The following is a 22,892-nucleotide window of genomic DNA, read 5'->3' as shown; positions in this document are numbered from 1 at the left end:
TAATAATAATAATAGAGCTTCTTGCTTTTAACAGCTTTAAACTTGCTCGACAGAATGAATACTATACCCAAAGGAAGCCTCTTATTTTCCACAAGGACCATAAGACTGCACCATGACAGCTTAGAAAATGTGACTTTCTTTTAAGACTGAGTGCAGTCTGTTTGCACACAAGAAAATGGTTGTGCAGGAAATGCTATTTCTCTCTTTTGCATGTGCCATAAAATTCAATAGGATGCAGGCAGGAGAATTTCCTAGTGGTTGATATATGTGATATCACCTTGGACCTCTGCCCAGTAGAATGCAAACTGAAACACACCTTTCTGCCAGCCCTCGTTTTGTCAAGCCTGAAATAACGATTGGGTCAAAAGGCTCCTCTGTCCCTGAAATAGTTATCCCCAGGGGTCCGCCATATCTTTTCAACTCCACTGTGTAGATGATAGCACCAGTTGTTTCTTGTTCATCTGTTACAAGAAAAGAAGATGCTGAATAGCAATTATAGAAATCATTCAGGCAAGCATTTAAACTGAGAATGTTTCCCAACCTTTAAGCCTTTGAAGCTCCTTGTAGGAACAGTTCTGGGTATTGCATGTGAACACATGGATGCATTAATAAAGTGCACAATGCTTCTCCGTTTCTTTGCTAGCCTTATTACTATTGGAGAATATTATTAATGTAGCATGAGAACAGCTTAGTTCAAGGTTTTTGTACCAGAATTATCTTCATCCTTCCTGATCTTCAATTTGACAAGTTCTTCACACTGCTTTAAAATCTGCACCGCATCCTCCATTGAGCAATTATCGAGTCGGATATTATCAATGGCTAGCAGCTTGTCTCCAGGCTCTAAGGTGCCAGTCCTAGGTAGAAAGAAGAAACAATTGTGTGTTTAACACAGTCCAAAGAGTAGGGGAAATTGTTCTTTTCAAGGGTTTCTGTAGTACTGATGGCAGTATGATACTAAAGGGACATTTGTCTGGGATAATACAAGGTGAGGAATATATGTGTGGGGGGAAAAACCCAACTCTTTTTTAAAGCCTGAGAATATATGACATTTTCAGTGAGTATTTTCTATATTTCAGGATAAGTATCTTAAACAATTGAGAAAATTGTAGAATTTCACATTATATAATGACCTCTAATCAGAAGTACATGGGAAGTATAGTAATGCTGACAATCTATTTTAGGAATTAAGTTCTAATCTGCCCCCATACTTCTCAGATGCTATTATTGGGTACTGGCTGCCCTGCACACTAGTCGTACATGATCCAAACATAGGGAAGTTGTCTAATGACAGCTGATTCTAAAGTTCAATGATCTGTTTTTCACATGATATTACTGCCTGTACTAGAATCAGAGACATAGCAGTGTTAGCCTGGAATATCAGTAGGTAAAGGGATCTTGTAACACCTTTGAGAATCAGTGAAAGCAGCTGTAGCATTAGCTTTCACAGACTTGAATCTGAGTAAGCAGACATGGACCACAAACAGACAGGCTCTGGGCCACTTTGGAGGTGTGCTATTTAAATGACATACACATCCCATGAGGGCAGAAGCTGCATTGAGGCTGCACTCTTAGGACCTGTACATCATTTAAACAGCACACCTCCAAAGTGCCCTGACGCTGCTTCATTTGGCTTGTCCATTTGTGCTCTAAGTCTATGCTACAACTTCTTTTATTCGGTCTCAAAGGTGCTACAAGATCCCTTTGCATACTGTACTGGAATCAATTAATCTTAAGAATTCCACATTCCACATGGTAATCCAATGAGATGTTCTTCAACAAAGGAGGCATGGCATACTTTGCCCTTCAAGGAATCAAGCTATGATTGCTACATAAATATTGGGCACAGAAGAATATACAAACATCTGAAAGCTCTTGGGAGGCATAGTTTTTCAATCTTGCCTTCTGGGAAAGGGCAGTTGTTCAGCAATAGACTACATACTTTGCATCCAGATGGACCTGGATTCTACCCCAGAATCTCTATCTGAAAAGAACTCCGATGGTAGATCTGGGAAAGTCTCCTGTTTGAGAGTTTGAAGATATATTGCTGGTAATAAAGCTGGGTGAAATAGATCAGTGGTCTAACCCACCATACAGCAGCTTCATATGTGCTTTGGGTTGTCAAAATAGGAATCAGAGACACTTGAAATTCATGATGTGCAGGGTTCAAAGTGAAGAATTGGATACAATCTGCCTGCACCATATACAGGCTTGCCATCTGCGGACTTGAGCTCATGTGGACAACAAGCCCCAGCGGACAAAATGGTATAGGTGCTGCAGGTGTGCATGCACCACCGTGCGCAGGAGCACACCGCCATAGTAATCTGTAGGATTCCAGACTAGGCAGTTTTTCCCATACACAAGGGGGTCCGGAATGGATCCCCTGCATATAAGAAGGGCCCACTATATTGGCAAGAATATGTTCTATCTAAGAAGCGAATAAAAGTATGGATTTCAGTTAGTTGAGTCATCCATTCTTGGTAAAATTAACATATTACCCACATTTTCCAAACATAAGCTACTGCTAGTTAGTTCATGATGCATTTCATGAAAATCCACACACACACACCCCTTTTGTCATGCATCAACTATCCTATATCCATTCTATTCATATAAAAAAATGCTTGACAACTATAATTAAACTTCAAAATAACTTGGATCTCAAATTTGGTCAGATTTACGGAATGTGTGTTTCTTTAATTACTTCCACACCCCAAAATATGGAATTTTTGGCATCTTGTTCTGGCATCTTACAAGGGATGCATCTTGTAAAAGGGACACCTGACAACTCTATACAGAGTAGCTAAGTTGACCCAACTCACTTTCATTTTTTTTCAAAATGGAAGGGGTGGGATGAACAGCAGTTGTAAAATTTCCACAGGTCAATTTTTGTTTATTTAACATGAAGATTAATATGTAGGAAAGTAGGAAATTAAACCCTTCACTCACCTGTGTGCTACACTCCCCTTCTTGATATCAGAGATAATTAAAGGCTCTCCAGACTTTCTGCTTGCTGTTTTGAGAGAGAGAAGTGCAGTCAAAACTCAATCCATGAGTCTACGCTCCATAGGACCCTCTTTAGGACTGCACTATGTATACATTACAAAGCAGGAAGCATAATGTTATGCCTGTCTACAAGATCTATGAATGGTTAGCTTAAAAATTTATGGGGCATAGTCATGTCTAGACACTGGAGGCATTGTACCCACGAGCACATTTATGCAACCGTTACTTTCAAATGAACATTACATTGTGGTCTTTAAGGTGTTGTGGGATGTGATTTTTCCCCCCTGAGACAGACCTATATGGCTATCTACTAAACCTAATCGTGGTTAATCCTAACCCATTTAATTTTACACTGAATGGTGCATGCTAAGAGAAATTGGATGTTTCTGAGGTTGAAGAGTCAGGGTGACTGAACCTGGAAGGACAGATTGTTAAAATCTGGTGTGCTTTAGATGACACCTACAGCTGACTCTTAGCAAAAAGATGTGACCCTTTCCCAGCATTTACAAAGCCTAAATTACTGAAAGTTTCTATTAGGGAGACATTTGATAATCTCATTGTTGTTCTTAAGAATGATCACTATAACTATCCTAAATAATCTAAAGGAGTGTGTTAGACTTTTGTTTTTTCATTACATTTTAATGTGTTTTAAATTGTCATAATTTAGAGTGCTTTTAATAGAACAGCTAATTTATTTTTTTTGAAACTTTAGTATCAAATAGGTTTTAGCTTTACTTTGCTTTTAATCTAGGGTTGCCATAACCCCCTGGGGGCGTGACAAACCCGATTTTTGGCCCCTTGGCACGGTCACGGCACGGTTTGGCTCTTAGCCCCGGGTTGAGCTGGTTGCCGCCGCCGCCGCAACAACCATGGCTGTTCTGCAGCCGCCACCGCCATTGCTGCTGCAGCTGCTGCTGCAGCCATTTTGCTGCCTGCCTGGCTTTGCCCTGGCCCTGCATGGGCTGAGCAGGAGCTCCTGCCCTTCAGGGTGGCTGGCCAATGGCTGGACAGCCCTCCCCTGCTGCAGGAGCCTGTGACTGCTAGCAGGAGGCAGGGCTGTTTCAGCTCCACTCTCCCCATTGGCCAGCCAGCCTCAAGAGGAGGAGTGTCTCCTCTTTGGTCCCTGGCGCGGGCCGAGGGCAACAAAGAGCCTTGCCGGCAAGCCATTTTTCTTCCTTTCCTTTTCCTTCCCCTATTTTTTCTTCTCTTCTTCTTCCTTTTCTTCCTCCTCCTCTTTGTTTTCTTCCCCTTCTTCTCTTCTTTCTCTTCCCCCTCCTCTTCTTCTTTTTCTTCCCCTTTTTTCTTTTCTTCCCCTCTTCCCTTTCCTTTTTCTCCTTGGCTGCTGCTGCTGCTGTTGTGGTTGCTGTCGTGTGCCCAACTCCTTTCTGACTAATGGCAACCCTGCCTAGCCTCCCTTCACTAGCCCCTCTTTCTCTAATGCCCTTATTTAACCCCTTCTATCTAAACCCCTTTCTATTTCCCCCCCCCCCCCCCCAAGCCCCTCTCCTCTTCTTCTCAAGGATCCAGGGCTTCTCAGGGCTTTGCCCCCATGCAAAAAGAAAAAGACTGACCCACAAATCCCCCTTATAGTAAATGGAGATACACTGTACCTGGGGGAAAAGAGGGGGTTGCAGGGAGCAAGGAGAAGGAGGAAGGGGGCAATTGCTAAGAAGGCTTGGAACATATAGTTTGCCGGCTCAAGGGGCTGCCTGTCTACCTTGGCTCAAATGCTGAGGATGCCTGGACTTGTGCTGCTGTGTGTGTTTTGGAATTGGGGGGGAGGATGGCCAGAAAGGGAAGTACATTTCTGCCATCTGTCGAGGAATAATGCCAAATGTCCTCCATTTTGAGCATGCCTAAGAAACATGAGTTTATATCAATACTTTTTTTAAATCATTATTTTTTTTCGCGTGTCCTCCATTTTAAAAATATGTCCTACATTTGGGGCTAAATTTTGTCCTACATTGTCTTACATTCCCCCCCCCCCATTTTTTCCGGTTTGGAGGATGACAGTTATGGCAACCCTATTTTAATCTGATGTGAGCTGGCTTGGGTCCCATACTGGGAGGCAGGATATTAAACAAACAAACAAACAAATAGGGTTATCAAGTCAAGAGCATCTGAGACCCTGAGATTTCAAGGCCAAAAGCTGAGACCTAGGGATAGCCCATGGTAACATCACAGGGGATAGCATCTTATAAAGTAATTAGCCTTAGTGCGTTAAGTATCAACAATGGTTGTCACTCAAAGAAAAAAATCAGAAAAATGTAATAAATGAGAAAATAATGAGGTTGACCTAGAAATGATGGGCAGGTGGCAGCTGCTCCAAAGAAGCCTGCAATAGCAGAGCAGAGCAGGGCAGAAACACAACCAATTTTTCAAAGCAGCACTTTCATCCACCTCTCTTTCAGCTATAGAAATGATCGCTGCATTGGGTATCCCATTTACTACCCTTGGGGGAGGGGGAAAAAACACAAAGGAAGATACCATCATAGGAGAAAATAAGAAGCCTCTAAAGAGGATTTAGCTATGATAACAATTTGAATTACCCCTTTCAAATAGGCTTAATGATATTTAATTTAGATGTAATAACATAGATTTAGAATGCTGTTTTACTAAACTGTAACAACAATCCAATTTACTTTAAAGTGGCCACATACAATTAGAATGGTTTACAAAAAAAAAAAAAAAAAATAACCCTAAGCTTAATAATTTTTTTAAAAAAGGTTATTTTTCTCTAGGAAAAGCTGAATAAAAATCAGTCCAGTATGATACTGTCTGTTTTGCAATGCTTCTCCCCAAATGCCAAAGATACAAACTAATTTGGAGAAGGAGGACTGTTCAGTAGTCAATTAGTATTCAATTAACCCTAATAGATCTTATTAGCCAAATTAAATTCTCATTGGCAAGCAACTGTCTTTGCTGTTCACTCAAGTTTGCTTCCAGCTGGCCTTCACTTAATACAACCTTGAAATGTAGATGGTTTGCCTTGCTTTCAATGCATCAAAGCCATTCTATGCTCAGACTAATACCTTGCCACTCATATTAGGGGCTTATGGGTGATCATCATTCTGCCCTACCAAAGGTTTTGTTGTGACTACTTGAATAGGTAATACTGGTGGAAAGGACATAACAGAAGATTCCTCATAGGCTATTGCAGTGAGTGGGAAGGCCATTTTGTTTATCTCGGGACTCTCTAGGGGCAGCACAGGTTACCAAAACAATAACAAAAACAACTACAAGAGGAAGAGGCCTGAAGTTTACCTTTCTAGTAAATTTGCAAGTTTGGTATTTTGGGGCTTTTTGATGTTAAATATTACAGGGTCCCCTGTGACATTTTACAATGGTGAATCACTGCTTCTTTTTGCTACAGAAAGTGGAGTCTTAGGGGGCCATAAAAACAACATAGGGGATTAGATACAGGCTGCCTTTTGCTCATCCCTGTGGACAAATGAGCCATGGGGAACTTGCCAGAATGTACAGATTTTAGGATTATTTACCTGATAAACAACTGGAAATGAAAAAAAAAACATTCTTCTTAAGAAGACAGGGTAGTTATTTAAAAGCAACTCAGTAATCACAAGTAAACAAAGTGTGCAACAGCTATATAACACTATAATGATACCAGTAAAACACAAAAACAAAAAAACAAACAGAACTCCAGTCAATGGTTGCATAGGTTGCAACTTCCAACCTAGTAGGTTGTACTATGGTTTCCCCTCCTCATTTCTCCTTAATGCCATAACTTCACTTCCTCTTGAATGCCTCGTGTACAGTGTTATTAAAGGTAAATGTAAAGGTTTCCCCTTAACTTGAATGCCTAGTGCTCATCTCCATTACTAAGCAGAAGAGCCAGTTTTGTCCAAAGATGACTTGTCATGTGGCCAGCATGACTGCACATAACGCTGATACCTTCCCACTGAAGTGGTACCTATTTATCTATTTGCATTTGCATGCTTTCAAATTGCTAAGTTGGCAGAAGCTGGCACTAGTGACAGGAGCTTACTCCATCCTGTGGCACCTGGGCCTCGAACTGCCAACCTTCCAATCATCAGAATTGGTGTAGGGCATCCCAAACCTGCCCTGTAGGCAGAAGGCAAAGAACAGAATTAGGAAGGGGGTATAGTGAATAATTCACATGGAGAATCAAAAAAAAAAAAAAAAGAATAAAGCTCTATGGATTATGCTCTGTTTGTGACAGCTGGCATTCTTCCTCCAATGTAACATAGGCTTATATCATGCTCACCTATTGGCTGAAGTGGGCGAAGTAGTCATTACAGTTCTAGTCACAAACATCATCATCCAATGTTCTCCTTCTTTGCCTTGTGAACCCACTCATATGACACAATCACATCCTAATTTTCCCTCTTTTGTTATTGTGTCAGCCCCAACTCATGGAGGCTCTATAGATGAGACATCTCCAAGCTCCCCTATCTTCCACTGTTCTGCTTAGGTCCTGAAAATCCAGTCCGGTGACATCCCTGATTGAGTCTATTCATCTGGTGTGTGGCCTATCACTTTTTACTGTCCTCCACCTTTCCAAGCATTAGTGAGTCATGCTTCCTGATGTTGTGGCCAAAATATGAAAGCCTCAGTTTTGTCATTTTGGCTTCCAGAGGGATTGTTGCTTTGATCTGTTCAAGTACCTATTAGTTTTTCTTTTTGTCTTCTACAGCATCACATCTTGAGTTGATTCTTTTCCTATCCATTTTCTTTACTATTCAGCTGTCACTATCACTTGCTCACTCTCTCATCTGCCACACTGTTAGTCTGCCCCTTCGTAGTCTGTGCCCCTTGCCACTGCTTGCTTTCTCCACATAGGTAGTTGGACATCATATTCTAGCTGCACACCGAGTCCCCTAGAGCAACCTATATAAAATGGCTGCATTTGAGGACTCCTCAGACCCGGGCATTTGGAGCATTGCTGGTCTCAAAGAATATGTTTTTCCTGAATAGAAGAAGCAAGAACCCTCCAAAGTACAGGAATGAGAATGGTGTAATTCATCACTTCTGTGAGTGAAGCTGTGTTCCTCCATATCATAGATGGGATGGCTTGTATATCATGCTAGGTTTATAGTTTAGAGTCCTTTCGCATTACAGAGATGTATTATGATTATTCTTTAACTCCTATGGTTGCATCTTATGGAATCTTGGGGTTTCTAGTCTGGTGAGGCACTAGAACTCTGAGGCAGATAATCATAAGTATCCCTCCCTAGACTTCAAATCCCAGATTTCCATAGGATGGAGCCATGGCAGTTAAAGTGAAGTCATTTTGCTAGAATTGTGTAGTGGAAAGGGACCCTTGGCTTCTCATCCATGGAAGCTACAGAAAAGTAGCATTTTACACATACTGTATGTTTATATCCATTCAGGAAGAAAATTATTCTTTGCAGGTGTGAAAATCTGAAAAAAATGAATAAGAGGGCACAGGGAGTTATATTTGATTTATGATACAAGGCTATTCTCCACAATATGAAGTAAATCCAACTTCGTACTAATAGGATTTTTGCTTGCTCTACATTTAACTAAGTATTCAATGGGATTAACACTCAGATTAAAGCAAATTCTATTGGAACCTTTTGTTTTCTGACTCCCATTTAAGACACAATAGAATATTTCTATATTGTTGTTATTGCCATTTCTGATTTATGGTGACCCTAAGGTGATCCTAGCACAGGGTTTTCTTGACAACATTTGTTCAGAGGGGGGTTGCTTTTGCCTTCTCTGAAGGTGGGAAAATGTGGCATGTTCAAGATAACTCAGTGAGTTTCCATTGCTGACTGGGGATTTGAACCACGGTCTTCAGAATCATAGTCCCATACTCAAACCACTGCACTATACCAACTACATTAAAGTTCTTTAAATCATGATATTTCTACAGATTAATAAATAGCCATTTTAGAATGTAAACAGGTCTCAGACCAACCCACACATCCAACGGGCACTCCTCTTTTGCTGTTACTAAAATAGATAATAAGGAAGAACTTGACTTTACAAATAAATGCACTAACTGGTTTCACAGGTCTTTCGGATATCATATGTTTGTGTACTGTCCACCATAGTTCCAATCACAGTGCTTAAACACAAATGGCATTTAAAAATTATTCAAGCATACCACCTCTTGGGAAACCTAAAAGAAGAAAGGATCTGAACTCAAAATGTTCTTTGTTTCTTGTTATAGCAAAACAGCAAGACATAAGGTGGCTGATGCGCTTATTTACTGTTCCTGATTTACATGAGGCTCTGCAATCTCTGCAGGAACCAGGTTACCTCTGGTTTATGGCATGATGGATGAAATGTCTCAAAACACATGTCCGTTTTGTGTTTTTAATAGGATGCATAATGACTTGGATTGGGAAATTATTCCCCTCAGAGGAGTTTAAGCACATAACTCACACGCACCAGTGATTCCACCAGTTATAAAACACCTTCTCCTATTGATTGAGACAAAGCAACATTTGGGAAATGTGTAATTAAAAAGAGTGTAATACTGCTATAAAGCCACATCTTAGAAAAGAAGTACTCATAACAGCTGAAAGAATGATTAAAAAAAGAGAGAGGAAGAACCCAAGGCTAGTGGCAGGGAGCACAGAAGAGTAGTCTGAGTTACAAGACAAAATTGCAGACAGTATAAAAGTGTTCCCACTGTTAACAATAACTTTCTATTAATTTAAGAAACAGATTATAAATTAAAATGTTATCTTAGCAGGTTATTAATGTCAGGCTGTACCTATTTGTTCTCCAAATCTTTATAGTCTCAGTCAAGACACAGAACAGACCAAATCATTCACTTATTTCTGAAGGGAGAAAATGTTTAGGAGTCAGATTACTTTTCATCTAGTACCAATTTGTAGGTGCTGAAAGCCTCTCCAATCCCAATTAGTATGAGATTTTAAACAGTGTTGCTAGTTCAAGACATATCTTCTCAGCCCTTGACACTCCCGATTCCCCCCTGCCAAAACAACAACAACAACAACAAAGCTTCTTCATTTCAGCAGTTTTATTTAGGGAAAGTTTTTTCTTCTTCTTTGTGCCATTAAATAATTGGGTACCAAAGAATCCCACTTTGGTTATTATGGCTGAACATGGTATACATGTTTATAAGGAGCACAGGGTATTGCCCACTCACTCTGGTCCCCTATAGTTCCTGGGTCTGTCTTTCCAGTTCCCAGTCTGGCCAGGTTGAATGGCACATTCTTGTTGTATTCATCTGAATGTGGATGAAACTGTTCACAAAATAACTGGTTCTGTTCACAAAATAACTAAGTGTTTCCATTTGTATGTGTGAGAGAAGTCTCACATTCAGGTGAACACAAATGGAAGCCCACTTCAAATCTTCTTTCAGAACATAGAGAGAGTTGGAACTGTTACATGTCAGGACTGACATGTGCAGGAACGTTCGGCAGAGCTGTGATGAAACATAGTTCCATGTCTCTTATATACATCTATATACCTTGTTTAGGCACTTGCCTGTCAACTACATCTCACTCAGAGAGACTGTTGATCCCTATTAACTCATCTACCCTAGAATAGACCACATGAAGAAAAAGCTAAAAATTACCAAATAAAAGTTTTATCACATCAAAAGTAGAACTAATGAATTGACTGTGGCCCTCTGAAAAATTCAAATCTTTTTCTATTGTGAACATGTTGAGTTTTAATGACCATTGGACAGAATTATGACCTTTAATGATTACTGAACGAATAAATAGCCCTCTGAAGCAATTGCTGGAAAAGCTCCAAGAACAAAAGCTTAGGCCCGTTACAGATGGGTTTTGAGGCACCCCCATCACATGCTAGGGGTTGGCCGAGGACCTAGCGTCCACACCGGCCTCACCCCTAGCACGTGACGGGGCGTAATAATGGCGGCGCCCTATACACACAGGCGCCACCATTATTACGTTCCAGATGCATAGCATCCACACATCGCGCGGCACTTATGACATCACGAGTGCACCATTGGTGCCTCGCGGTGTCATAACCGCGCCGCGGGAATAAGCACCATTTTGGGGCTTCTTTTTTGCTCTGCGCGAGAGCCGCGTGGTTTGGCTGCTGTGGCTCCCTCACGGAGTAACCAGCAGCGCCGGCAGACCGCTGCTTTTAGGCGGTCTGTAACGCGCCTTAATTATCTTTTTTTATCTAGACATATGGCAGTCTAACCAGTTACCATTTCCCTAAAGTGAGAAGGTGCCTATACTCATACCTTATCTCAAAATATAATTATTGACTCTCCTCACTGTGAAATACAATACATAATTTTCCCAGCTGCAGATACCTGTTCCATCAAATATACTAAGAGCATCCTCAGCAGCCACAGTGATGATCCCTATGTAGACCAAGCAGTATCATCCACACATGAGAGGGTGGTATCAGTGTGTAGAAATGTAAATATTTAAGAGAGTGTGTGTGGGGGGACCTTAGGGAGGAAAAACATAAAAGCACACCAAAGGAGACTCAATATGCTCAGCCACCATAAATTGCTAATTGATTGTTGCTGGATGACATAAAAATAGAGAGCAGGAAGAAAGCAATGAAGAAATGTGGAGGAGGACACAGCTTGCTGACTGGGATACTGAGCAGAAATAATCCATGCTGCCACATTTTGTTGGAAATCCCACTGATAGTACATTGTATCCATGAAGCAGATCAACATTTAGCATATTCTCTGTAGTTATACTTTCATACAATTTCTTCTTCTATGCTTACAATAGTTATGTCCATATTCTCAAGAATTAGATACATGTGGTTCAGTTTTAAAGTCAGCCAAACAACAATGATACTGTATATCCATTCAGTATTTTTCCTGTACACACAATCCAGAATTTGAATTCCAAATAAGATGGTCAGTAAATGACCAGCTAGGAGATCACTGATATCACTCTTACTAAGACACACACTTTGATTAGTTGAGAAGTGTAGTCTGAATACAAAATACCTGAATTAGTTGGATTTATTGACATTATGGAAAAGCCAGTGTATAAATAAAGATCCTGACAGTGTCATACTGGATATGGAGCTGGTTTGAGAATACTGTGTGTATATGTGGGTTGTGGGCAGGGGGAAGGATGGAAACTAAGGTTTATGTACATTATTATGTACAATAGCAGAAAATGGCAAAGAAAGAATCCTCCCCAAGTCTTGTATTTCAGACTTAAATGTCCTTTACAACAGGGTGCAGGATGTAATTTCTAGCCAATTCCATAAATGCTTCTGGTGCTTAGAGATTTCATTCAAAAAGGGAATATGGATGAGAGAACACAGAGTTTGAGTTGCCAGCTTGGAAACAACCTCTACTTAAACTCCACAGGGATGGTTTGAGCATCTTGGGAAGTCCCTCTCTTTGATCCTTTTTAACAAGTCAACACTGCTTGTAGCCAAGAAAAGTAAAGGTCTTCCTCAACCTGACATCACCAATGAACAGCTTGGCTTTGACATGCTCTGTTAAGAATGGGAAGCACTGAATGTGCACTTCTGATCTCCTTAATTTGAATGTGCATCCTACATTAGTCAGTGATGATCAGATGTAGAGAATTTTGCTAGAGTATTACTCCATTATAGAAAAAAGAAGAAGAAAAGAACAAAAAAGGTCAGACCTAGCAATACTTACAGCTGATGGTAATCCCAAGCTCCACACCTCTTTTCTTGGGTAGCTTCACATGAAAGGTACCACTGCTGGGAATAACAGATTCTGTAGAACAAAGCAATCTGTTAGGTGACATGACTCATAGAGAGGGGATAAAGTTGTACATTATTGCTTTGTTGGCTTGTATTCTGCATAGGGGCTAAGTGCTATTTCATACATGCCAATGCTCACATAAAGATTATGAGGGCAGGGCTATTATGTCTTGTGAGCCTCTCCCATTTCTTGGCTTTGGCACATGCAAACCTCCATGCCAACACTGTGCACTACTAGGGGTAGCTGCCAGTCACCATACAAGAGGGCTAATCCACACAAGAGACTGCCAGAACATTAACAGTTGCAGGCAGTCCCTGTTAGCAGTCCTCTAAATTCCCATTTATTATAATTAGCTATAATTAAAACAAGAATGGAAATCATTACTCTATTAGTCAGATGCAGCCCATGGAAGGTCCCTACACAAAACCTCTTCTGCTGCTCTTTCCAGTCAATAATTGGAGATAGCAATACATTTAAGCTTTCAATACTCTGTATGGAACTGAGCTGAGCTTTGCAGGCAGGAAAGCTATTGTACTGAGTCATTCCCTGAGCTGACAAGCACAGATATGCTTTATAAGCTTCATAGGGAAATCTCCAAATTGTTAAAAGATACACCTAGCCTTCCATCCAGCTCCATCTTAACTCTACTTCTCAATCCTGTTTTTGCCCTCCCTCCCATGCCCTTAACTCCACTCATTGTTGGAAAGTATCCCCCCAAATTCTTCCCAAATTGGAGGTTATCTCCCTGGCTGAAAAAAGATGCTTCCTTCCAGAGTTAAACTAAACAATCTCAGCAGTTAAAATGTTGCTTGTATTCTGAGTCTAAAGAATGAACTAATTCAATTTATTCCCTTTTAAGAAAGTAGAAATACTTTCATTGCAAAGCCTGGAATGACCTGCCGGAGGAGATCCGCCATATAACATCTTTGGAGGCCTTTAAAAAGGCAATAAAAACGGATCTCTTCTGGCAGGCATTCCCAAATTGACCTCCTCAGAATGTTTACTCTCCAGTTGGGAATTGTTGTTTTTAATGCTATTTTAAAGTGGTAGAGAGATATGGAATTGGATTTTACATGCTTTGCTATGTTTTTACTTGTGGTTTGTTGTGTTCTATTTTTATTGTTCTTATGTTTGTTGTTACCCGCTTCAATCCAATACAGAGAGAGGCGGGATATAAATAAATATTATTATTATTAGTCAGATATGCCCAATGACTGTAATTTACATTTATAATTATAGTTGGCATTGTTTTGCACATATTTCCATTTACTACATTAGTGAAGGTATGTATATGACATCTTTGAATTAGCTGCACATATTTGAATGCTTGGGATAGTTTCATATCAATATTCGTAGCAAAAATCCCATAGGTTACTTCAACTTTGAAAGAAACTGCTGTGGGCAAGTGATATTTCACCTTGAAAAACAATAAAACTAAGAGAGAGAAAAAACAGGTGCTTGAGATGCTAAACCTAGCAAAGTTTGCATGTTGTCCAGCATCAAAATGAGGTTTCTGACAATTATTTGTTGATAGCAGCACACAGAGAGTGGTGAACAATTGAGAGAATGTGGCTGAGGGAAGAGTAGTTTGACAAGCTGCAAGTGCCAGGTAAGATGGTTGAGATGACGTGTCAATGAGTTAAAGCTTTATTATACTGGATACATTCATTTTGTGGTTATGAGTAGATTTCCAATACCTTCTCTACCAAATCAAACTGCTCAATATTGCATGTTGTCCTTGGGAGAAGCGGGAAATATATGAGTTTATTATTATTAATAATAAAAATGCTGTCACTTTTTTATTGCCCAGTGCAAAGGTTGATGAGTCATCTAGAAAAAGGGAGATCTGGAAATCCTCATAGCCCCAATGGCCCATCTCCATCTCACACCCTAATTCACCTCACAATGAGGATAAAATGGGAGATGTGAGGAAGAAATACCACATATGTCATCATGGGCTTTTGGGAGAAAAGCTACAGTGAAAAAATAAGAAACAAACAAGCAAACAAAATCCTGCATTGCTATGATAGAAAAAAGTACAGTACATCAAAACAGTTCTCACTGCCACGTTTCAGTGCTACTCTGACTCAGAACTCCAAACACTGAACCAGAAGCCTTCCATAAAAGCACAGAAGAGCTGGCTTGTACTATCTAGCATATAATCTCTTTTTAGTTATCAATATTCTTAGATTAAAGTTTTTCCCTCAGTCTGTCATCTGATAATACGGGGACTCTGGAAATTTACAAGGACAAAGCAAATACTACTAGCCTATACCCTTCAATGTAGTTGCATGAGAGCTGCCCCACTGCTGGTGGCATGTTTGGGGCTTTTACTAGATGGTTCTAAAGTGTACAAGGAAGTGATGATAAAAAGTCTCTGAATGTAGTTTGTAGATCCAGTTACCCAGAAACAACTGAAATCAACGCTTCTTGTTCCTGGTCTAAAGTTTCAGATCCAGCTCAATTGTCACCAGCTGCTACGAATTGCCTTAAATTCACAGAATTAAGGGGTTTATTTTAAAGAAAATGAAATCCTTAAAGAGGCAAAAAGTGGAGTTTGAGATTATTTCAAAATAATCATTTCCATACCTGCCACATCAAATTCAATCTCCAGCACAACCTTGTTAGTAAGGGCTGCATCCCTCAAGAGCTGGTTGGCTTCTTCCATGGTCCCATCCTCTGTTGCAATGCTGTTGATAGAAAGTACTCTGTCTCCAACTTGTAAAAGCCCGCACCTGCAGTCCAGAGTAGTGGAAGTGGATGGAACAGGTCAGGAAAGTGAGATGTGCACAGACAAAGAAGTTCATTTTTCAAAGAGGTCATCCAGAGAAGCAATGGGAAACAGAGGTTAAGAGTATACAGCTCAATATTAACAGAGGTATTTGTCTACCCCCATCTTAATGTACCCTATGGAAGTTTCAGATCTGTTCTGAAAACCAGAAACAACTCCATAGAAAATTTGAAACAGGGAATAGAAAATTCCACTCTCAAGAAAATATATTTCTGCCACCCACAGAAAGCTCCATTGTGATTAAGATCAATGGGAGATGTATAAAACTGAAATTTGCTCTTGGCTGAAAAACATGTTAAATGCTAAACATTCTCATGAAATGTGCCTGAACCTACTGATGTCGTGACCAATGATACTGTATCTATGAACTTCTCTGATTAGTACAGAGGTAATATCACTAGATTCAACTCAGTGGGATGACACTTCAGTGGCTCAGCCAATTGGATAATCATTTATCTCTTACAATTTCCCTTCTTGAAGCCAGTTACACATGAGAGTGCTGCTTAACAGTGCTTCAAAGCCAATATTCTTGCAAGCCATGCTCCCAATATAACCTTGACATTGCAACTAGAACTGCCTTGTAAGGTGCACAGTTACAACGGAAGCCCAAGTAAGGGGTGGGGTAAAAGGCCAGATGGAAAGCAAAGAGGAGCCAAATTTCAGGTGTTGATCCTACCAATACAACCAATGAGGCTAAGGGTATGTTTCCATGAATGAGTGCATTCTCATAGTCCAAACAGAGTCTGAGGGGTAGAGCTGGATGCAGTGAAGATATATTCTGGACAATTTAGCAGGAGAGGAATGGTTGATACAGCTGTGATACTAGGGGCAAGGAGGGTGTGTGTGTGTGAAAGAGGGAATCAAAATGAAGGAAAAACAAACATGGGATGGTGGGGAAGTGAGCTTCTCCATCCCAACAAGTTACACTTCTAGGCTGTAAGCAGGCTGAGTGAGGAGAGTTCAATTGGCTTTTGGTCTTTATTTTATATCTAAAGGAGTTGCATATATCTAACATTTGGTCTGCTAGTTAAGGATTTTGAAGACACAGTACGGCAAGAAATACAGTAACTTATTTCTTACATGTCTTTCCTCAAAGACGCCCATACACTGTATGGACATTGTAACAAATACACAAAATACAACATTTTCTCCAGAAACTATTATCATTCTGCCAGCAAATCAGCTGAGGGACAAAAAGGGCTAAACAGAAAGTGGTTGTTAGGGTTGCCAATTAACTTGGAGAAAAGTGCTGTGGTTGTAAATTTCCTTGTTTATTTGTCTGTTATAAGAAAGTTGCCAATGCACCAAAGGCCTTTCTCCCTTGGCTGTTTCAGCTGAACCCCTCAATTTATGTGCTGATAGCCATCAAAACTTCAAAGGTTCTGCTCTTGGACCAAGAAAACACGATTAGGTACCACTTCTGGACCCACAAAGCATTTTCTGAATGTAGCTGTGGGTTTTGCTTACTAAAGCAAGTGGCCCCAACACCTGATAGTACTCCAAAGGGAATGTGAACAAAAGAGGAAGACTATCTGTAAGTAGACTTCAGTTTCTTTTGAATCATGGGAACAATAGGAATCCTTTGTATAAGCTGGTCTCAAACTGTTTCAGGCTTGCATTGTTATTGGCTTGTGAATCCTCTTTCAGAAACCAACAGGCAATTTTGGTGGATTCTGGAAGTAATCTCAATCCCACAAAATCTCCTGTTGGCCTATTGTGGGCCACTGACATTCAGGGGAAAGGTGGCAACCAGATGTTGGAAAGAAACACTTCTGGTCATTTTCCAAATCAAAGCAAGATAGGCAATGGATATACACCCTGTTTTAGAGGTGAACCATGCTTCCTGGAGGCTTCTCAGCCTGCAGTTCTCATCTAAAGCATAGTATGCACCTTGCAGTTTGCTTGAGTGAGAAAATGTGATTTGTGTGGTGAAACAGTCAAGTGCTGCATAAGGCTCACATGTTGTCTGTCTATCCCATTCTATCACGTATCAATGGCATACTGCAAGGAAATTACTCCACATAGACCGAGGATCCTATGTATTCATCAGTAGAGGGGCAGCACCTAACCTTCTTTTCTTTTGTAAATTTCTTCCTAGTTATTATTTTGAATAGCTGGGGAGGTATTTGAAAAATTGCAGGAGCTGCTGTTTCAGTCAATTTGAGCAGTTTCTGAAGTATCCCTACTGGAGTGGGAAGTAGCCACTATATTAACTGCTCTTTTTATAACCACTCAGTGCTGCTTTGAGGCAATATTGTCTAACCATCTTTGGATCACTGATCAGGAGGAAGAAAGCTGGTACATTATATGGCTCTGCCCAGAAAAATGAAAGCGAAACAGTATACACATTAGAAAGTTTTAAAATGTTGAGTCGAAAGCATTTTTTCTTATGAATAAATTGAACTGAGCTAACAAGATGTTTCATTGTAATATACTGCAGGTTTGTAAGATTTTTCTCTAAATAAATACATGGCTGCAGGATACTATTAGTAACTACATCTTTTAAAAAATCAACATACAGAGACATGGTGTAAGAACTCACAACCCATTTTTCTTTCTGGCTTAGACTTACATGGTCTCTGCCTATTATTCTGTTGTTAAACTCATGGAAAGCGAAAGGCTCCCACAAAATACTTTTCCATGGCCCAAGAAATGTGAGAGGAATCCTATTCAACATCTTTATCAATGACCTGGATGACAGAATTCGGAGCATACATATTAAATTTGCAGATAACACCAAATTAGGGGGAATAGCTAATACCCCAGAGGACAGGATCAAGATTCAAAATGACCTGAATAGACTAGAAAGCTGGGCCAAAGCTAACAAAATGAAATTCAACACGGAGAAATGTAAGGTATTGCACTTAGGGCGGAAAAATAAAATGCACAGATATAGGATGGGTGACACCTGGCTGAATGAAACTACGTGTGAAAGGGATCTAGGAGTCCAAGTAGACCCCAAGTTGAACATGAGTGAACAGTGTGATGCGGCAGCTAAAAAGGCCAATGCTATTTTAGGCTGCATCAGTAGAAGTATAGTGTCTAGATCAAGAGAAGTAATAGTGCCACTGTATTCTGCTTTGGTCAGGCCCCACCTAGAATATTGTGTCCGGTTCTGGGCACCACAATTCAGAAAGGACATTGAGAAACTGGAGCGTGTCCAAAGGAGGGCGACAAAAATGGTGAAAGGTCTGGAAACCATGCCCTATGAGGAACGACTTAGGGAGCTGGGGATGTTTAGCCTGGAGAAAAGAAGGTTAAGAGGTGATATGATAGCCCTGTTTAAATATTTGAAGGGATGTCATATTGAAGAGGGAGCAAGCTTGTTTTCTGCTGCCCCAGAGAACAGGACTCGGAACAATGGATGCAAGCTACAGGAAAAGAGATTCCACCTGAACATTAGGAGGAACTTCCTGACAGTAAGGGCTGTTCGACAGTGGAATGCACTCCCTCGGAGGGTGATAGAGTCTCCTTCCTTGGAGGTCTTTAAACAGAGGCTGGATGGCCATGTGTCAGGGATGCTTTGATTTGGATTTCCTGCATGGCAGGGGGTTGGACTGGATGGCCCTAGTGATCTCTTCCAACTCTATGATTCTATGATTCTACTCCTTCTCTTCCCCTGTGATATCTACTTCAGCAAAATTAATGTAAATGATGAATATGCATAAAATGCTTGCCATAAGTACAGTGTCAATCTGAAAGCGTAAGTCCAAGAAATACTGCAAAATTGTAAAACACAGCAGATCAGTCTGTCCAATTTTAATTTTTCTTTAGCCTTCATGTACCAGGCTTAAAAAAGAAAAGAAAAAACCCACCTTGAATTAAGGTGGACTATTTCTGATGCTAGTGAGAATGCATCAGAATTTAAATTCATTGAGGGTTAGAAGTAGCATTACCCTTTGGGTTATGGATAGCAGTGGTTACTCATCCCATTAAACTATCATTGCAAGGATAATTGTACTAGACCAGCGATGTCCAAACTCTGGCCCTCCAGGTGTTTTGGGACTTCAGCTCCTAGAAGCCTCAGCCACCTTGGCCAATAGTCTGGGATGCTGGGCGCTGAAGTCTAAAATACCTGGAGGGCCAGAGTTTGAACATCGCTGTACTAAACCCTTGGTCTCGGACATCAGACCCTTCAACACATGGAAATCTCTTATCAGTCCATCAAACCACCCTTAACATAAGATCTGGTACAGATTCACAGCATGAGAGATTCTCATCCTGTCATTTGCAACTTAACCTTCACATGATCTCCATTCTGATCACTTATTTCATGGTGACTGGTGGCTGCCATGTCTAGAGTGTGGTGAATTTCTTCTGGATTGTATTCCAGCATTTTAAAAAGCTATCCAAAGTGCTGAACATGTTTTGGGAATAAGATTCCAGGGTAGACTCCCTGCATTCCTGCCATGGAAGCCACCAGCTTCCACTGCTTTACGTTCTACTTGATAATGGAATAGGAATAATAGATGATGGTAAAGATCCCACCACTAGATAATGTGAATGGGACAGGACACGTCTGTCTACAACTTGACTTATTTCAGTGGGGCAAGCAGAGCAGGCAACAGATAGACAAGAAGAGTCCTGCTGAATGAGACAACAACTTCGTCCCACATTCTCTTCCCACAAGCCCTTTCCCAGATGCTTTGAGTTCTTATGTAAATGAACAACAGGGATATCTGAGGCCTCTGGCTATATCACTCCAGCTGCAAACATGAAAACTGTGTATATATCTCATTTTAAAAACTATACAAATAGTACATTTCTCTGCAAATGACATGCAGCTGCATCTCCCCCCACCATGATTTGCTGGAACATCTGGCTTCTTAGTTCTTTTCATTTTTCCCTTTGACTGCTCAAGACTATTTACCTCTACTGTCTAAGCCCCTTTTCTCCCATGAACTATACTTTCCCATTATGAATAAAAAAACAGCTGTGATTGGATGGCAAAATGATAAACAAGAAAATGTTTCAGCAGTTCTTCTCTGGCCATTATTTGGACTCATAGTCACTGGAGCAGCTTTTCACCTAAAGTAACAAACCCATAAAATTTTGGGGAGGGAAATATGTAGCTGCACATGACACCCAGATTAGGTCTCACTTGTAAGTTTGGACAGTTTCAAGCAACCTCCAACTGGAACAAGAAACCACAGGTATGCCCCCCTTTTTTTGAGAAGAACCAGTCACAAGGTCTTTCCAACTGGACACCAGATGGGAAACAATTAATTTCTAGTCAGTGAAAACAAAATGTTGAGTCTCTTCCCTCTGCTAACAGAAAGGCACATTAAATTAGTTCTCTAAACACAGCCTGATGAGAATCACTGACCTGAAATGAAATATCCTCAAGGGAAAAGGAATCAAATGGCCTTTCGTTTGGGGTCTCTCTGGTCATGCTGTTACAGCAACCACAGCAGCTTTCCTAGCTCTGTGATCATCTTCAACCTACCTCTGGCAGTTTACATTGTGACCTATCATACTTAATGGGGGGGGGGGGGAGGGCATAGTGGCAAAAGAAATAAGAAAATAATACTCTTAAGATGTTACAAAAACAAAACAGAAAACTTACTTAGACTCACTTTCATTTAATATCATTACCTTCTTTGCTGAACTAAGTGCTGCTTTCTGAGTCCATTTATGAAATCATTTCAATGCAGAGACGAAGGGGAAGAGGTCAGCATACATTTAAACGAGATTCTAGCACATTTGCTATATGTGCTACTAGGCTGGGCAAGTACAAGGCCATCTACACTTGCCAGAATTCTGTCCCTGGATTCCCCCCAAACATGCCCCTTACTTTGGTCTCTTTCCCCAGAGATAGTGGGTGGCCACCTTCCCATATGGTTCCCATTCATCATCCAGTGTCACTACTGATTTCAGAATGACAGCCCAAGTCACACCATGAATGCTGCCTGCCTTGTTCTGACTTCAGAACAACTCACATTCGTAGTGATGGCACTGGGTGATGAACAGTGATTGTGAGTGAAAAGACAGCTGCACATTATCACTGAAAACCCACTGAAAACCTGCAGCAAAAGCTCAAATTTTAAAATGCGAGCAGGAAGCCCCAAATTGGGTATAGATGTCATAGACAGATTCTGGACCCAATTCGGGGTTTTGACTCCATGTTGTGTAATGCAGAGAGCCTGGTGGGGAGTTGGGGTTAAACATCCATGTAGACAAGGCCTACCAGAGGTCTGGGGTATGCACACAAGCATATTCACTGGATAATCATATTCCTATCACAGTTTTTAAAATTAATTATACTTTTCCTTTCTCCTATTCTGTTCAGGTTGCTCTAGGTCAGAGGTGGGCAAAACGCACCCCCACAGCCTCTTCTGTGGCCCTCAAGCCTTCCCATGGGTCAGTTCTTTTCAGTTTAAAAAACTTGCTCTACAATGCCTCCGAAATACCCCCAAGGAGATTTGGAGGACATTTCACTACGTTTGGAGGCCCCCAGGGGTAAAAAAAAAATACACTCCTCCCTCCATTTTCACAGTCTTTGGACTCACGTCCTTTGCTTATGCATGAGGGACAAACAGAGGGAGAATGAATGGGGGCACTCCATGTGCCTGTATTCAAGCCAATGGGGCTTGAATATATGTGAAACTCTATTTTCACAAGGGGGTCCAGAATGAATCCCCCGCAAAAAAAGGGGGTGACTGTATATCAATTTTTGTATTTTTCCAGAAACATTGTTTAACCCCAAAATGTCCTCTAGGGGGTCACTGGGCACATTTCCACTATATTTGGGGGGGGGGGGGTTGTCACAGGGCATATTTCCACTGTATTTTTAGCCCCATTGGCCAGTAATCTGTCTAGTGTAATTGACACCTGGGGCAGATCATTTTAACACTCCAACAAAGAGGAATCAACCTGTCAGTCATGGTCCCTTGAAGAGCTGTAGGTTTCCATAATCTCATTCATACTTTGGAAATCAGTACATGGAAAGATCTTGTAGCACCTCCACATCTTGCCTTGTTTATTTGTTTTTTCACTTGATATGGCGGGTGCTGTAGTTTGAGGAATGCTTACAATGCCTACAGTCATCTGTTCCTTTCACCATAGGCTAGTCCCATTGCAAAACTAGTTCTGCCAGTTCATCTCCATGCAGAAAGAACAGTTTCCTATGCCTTTGTGCACTAACGACCATAGTTAAAACTGGACCTGCAACTTCATTTTCATACACAAAGAATTTGTAATTTGAATTGACATCCTCAGATACCAATGGCATATATATGTCTGTGCCTGGCTTCCACTCCACCAAATGCATCTGAGGAAGTAGGCTGAAGTCTATGTAAGCTCATGCTGCCAATTTCTTTCTTCCAGTTATTCTCAAAGGTGCTTCAAGATTTCTCCACATACTGATTCTACAGACTAACATGGCTATATCTTTGAATACTTTGGAAATGTTAATATTGAGCA

At 40.7% G+C, this 22,892-nt stretch overlaps 1 protein-coding gene and 1 long non-coding RNA gene across 2 annotated transcripts in view; one reads left to right on the top strand and one right to left on the bottom strand.

Moving 5' to 3' along the window:
• LOC121921057 overlaps positions 1-323 on the top strand; it is a 16,573-nt gene extending 16,250 nt beyond the window's left edge. The window contains exon 4 of the long non-coding RNA XR_006101833.1: positions 35-323. This is a non-coding gene — a long non-coding RNA (uncharacterized LOC121921057). The remainder of the gene's footprint in view (positions 1-34) is intronic.
• GRIP2 (glutamate receptor interacting protein 2) overlaps positions 1-22,892 on the bottom strand; it is a 610,766-nt gene that overhangs the window by 34,860 nt on the left and 553,014 nt on the right. The window contains 5 exon segments of the mRNA XM_042448529.1: positions 317-461; positions 709-854; positions 2,947-3,010; positions 12,611-12,691; positions 15,269-15,414. Coding sequence (XP_042304463.1) covers positions 317-461; positions 709-854; positions 2,947-3,010; positions 12,611-12,691; positions 15,269-15,414 — 582 coding nt within the window.

This window comes from Sceloporus undulatus, chromosome 2, assembly GCF_019175285.1.
Source record: "Sceloporus undulatus isolate JIND9_A2432 ecotype Alabama chromosome 2, SceUnd_v1.1, whole genome shotgun sequence".
Lineage (NCBI taxonomy): Eukaryota > Metazoa > Chordata > Lepidosauria > Squamata > Phrynosomatidae > Sceloporus > Sceloporus undulatus.
This window is presented reverse-complemented; position numbering and strand designations above follow the sequence as displayed.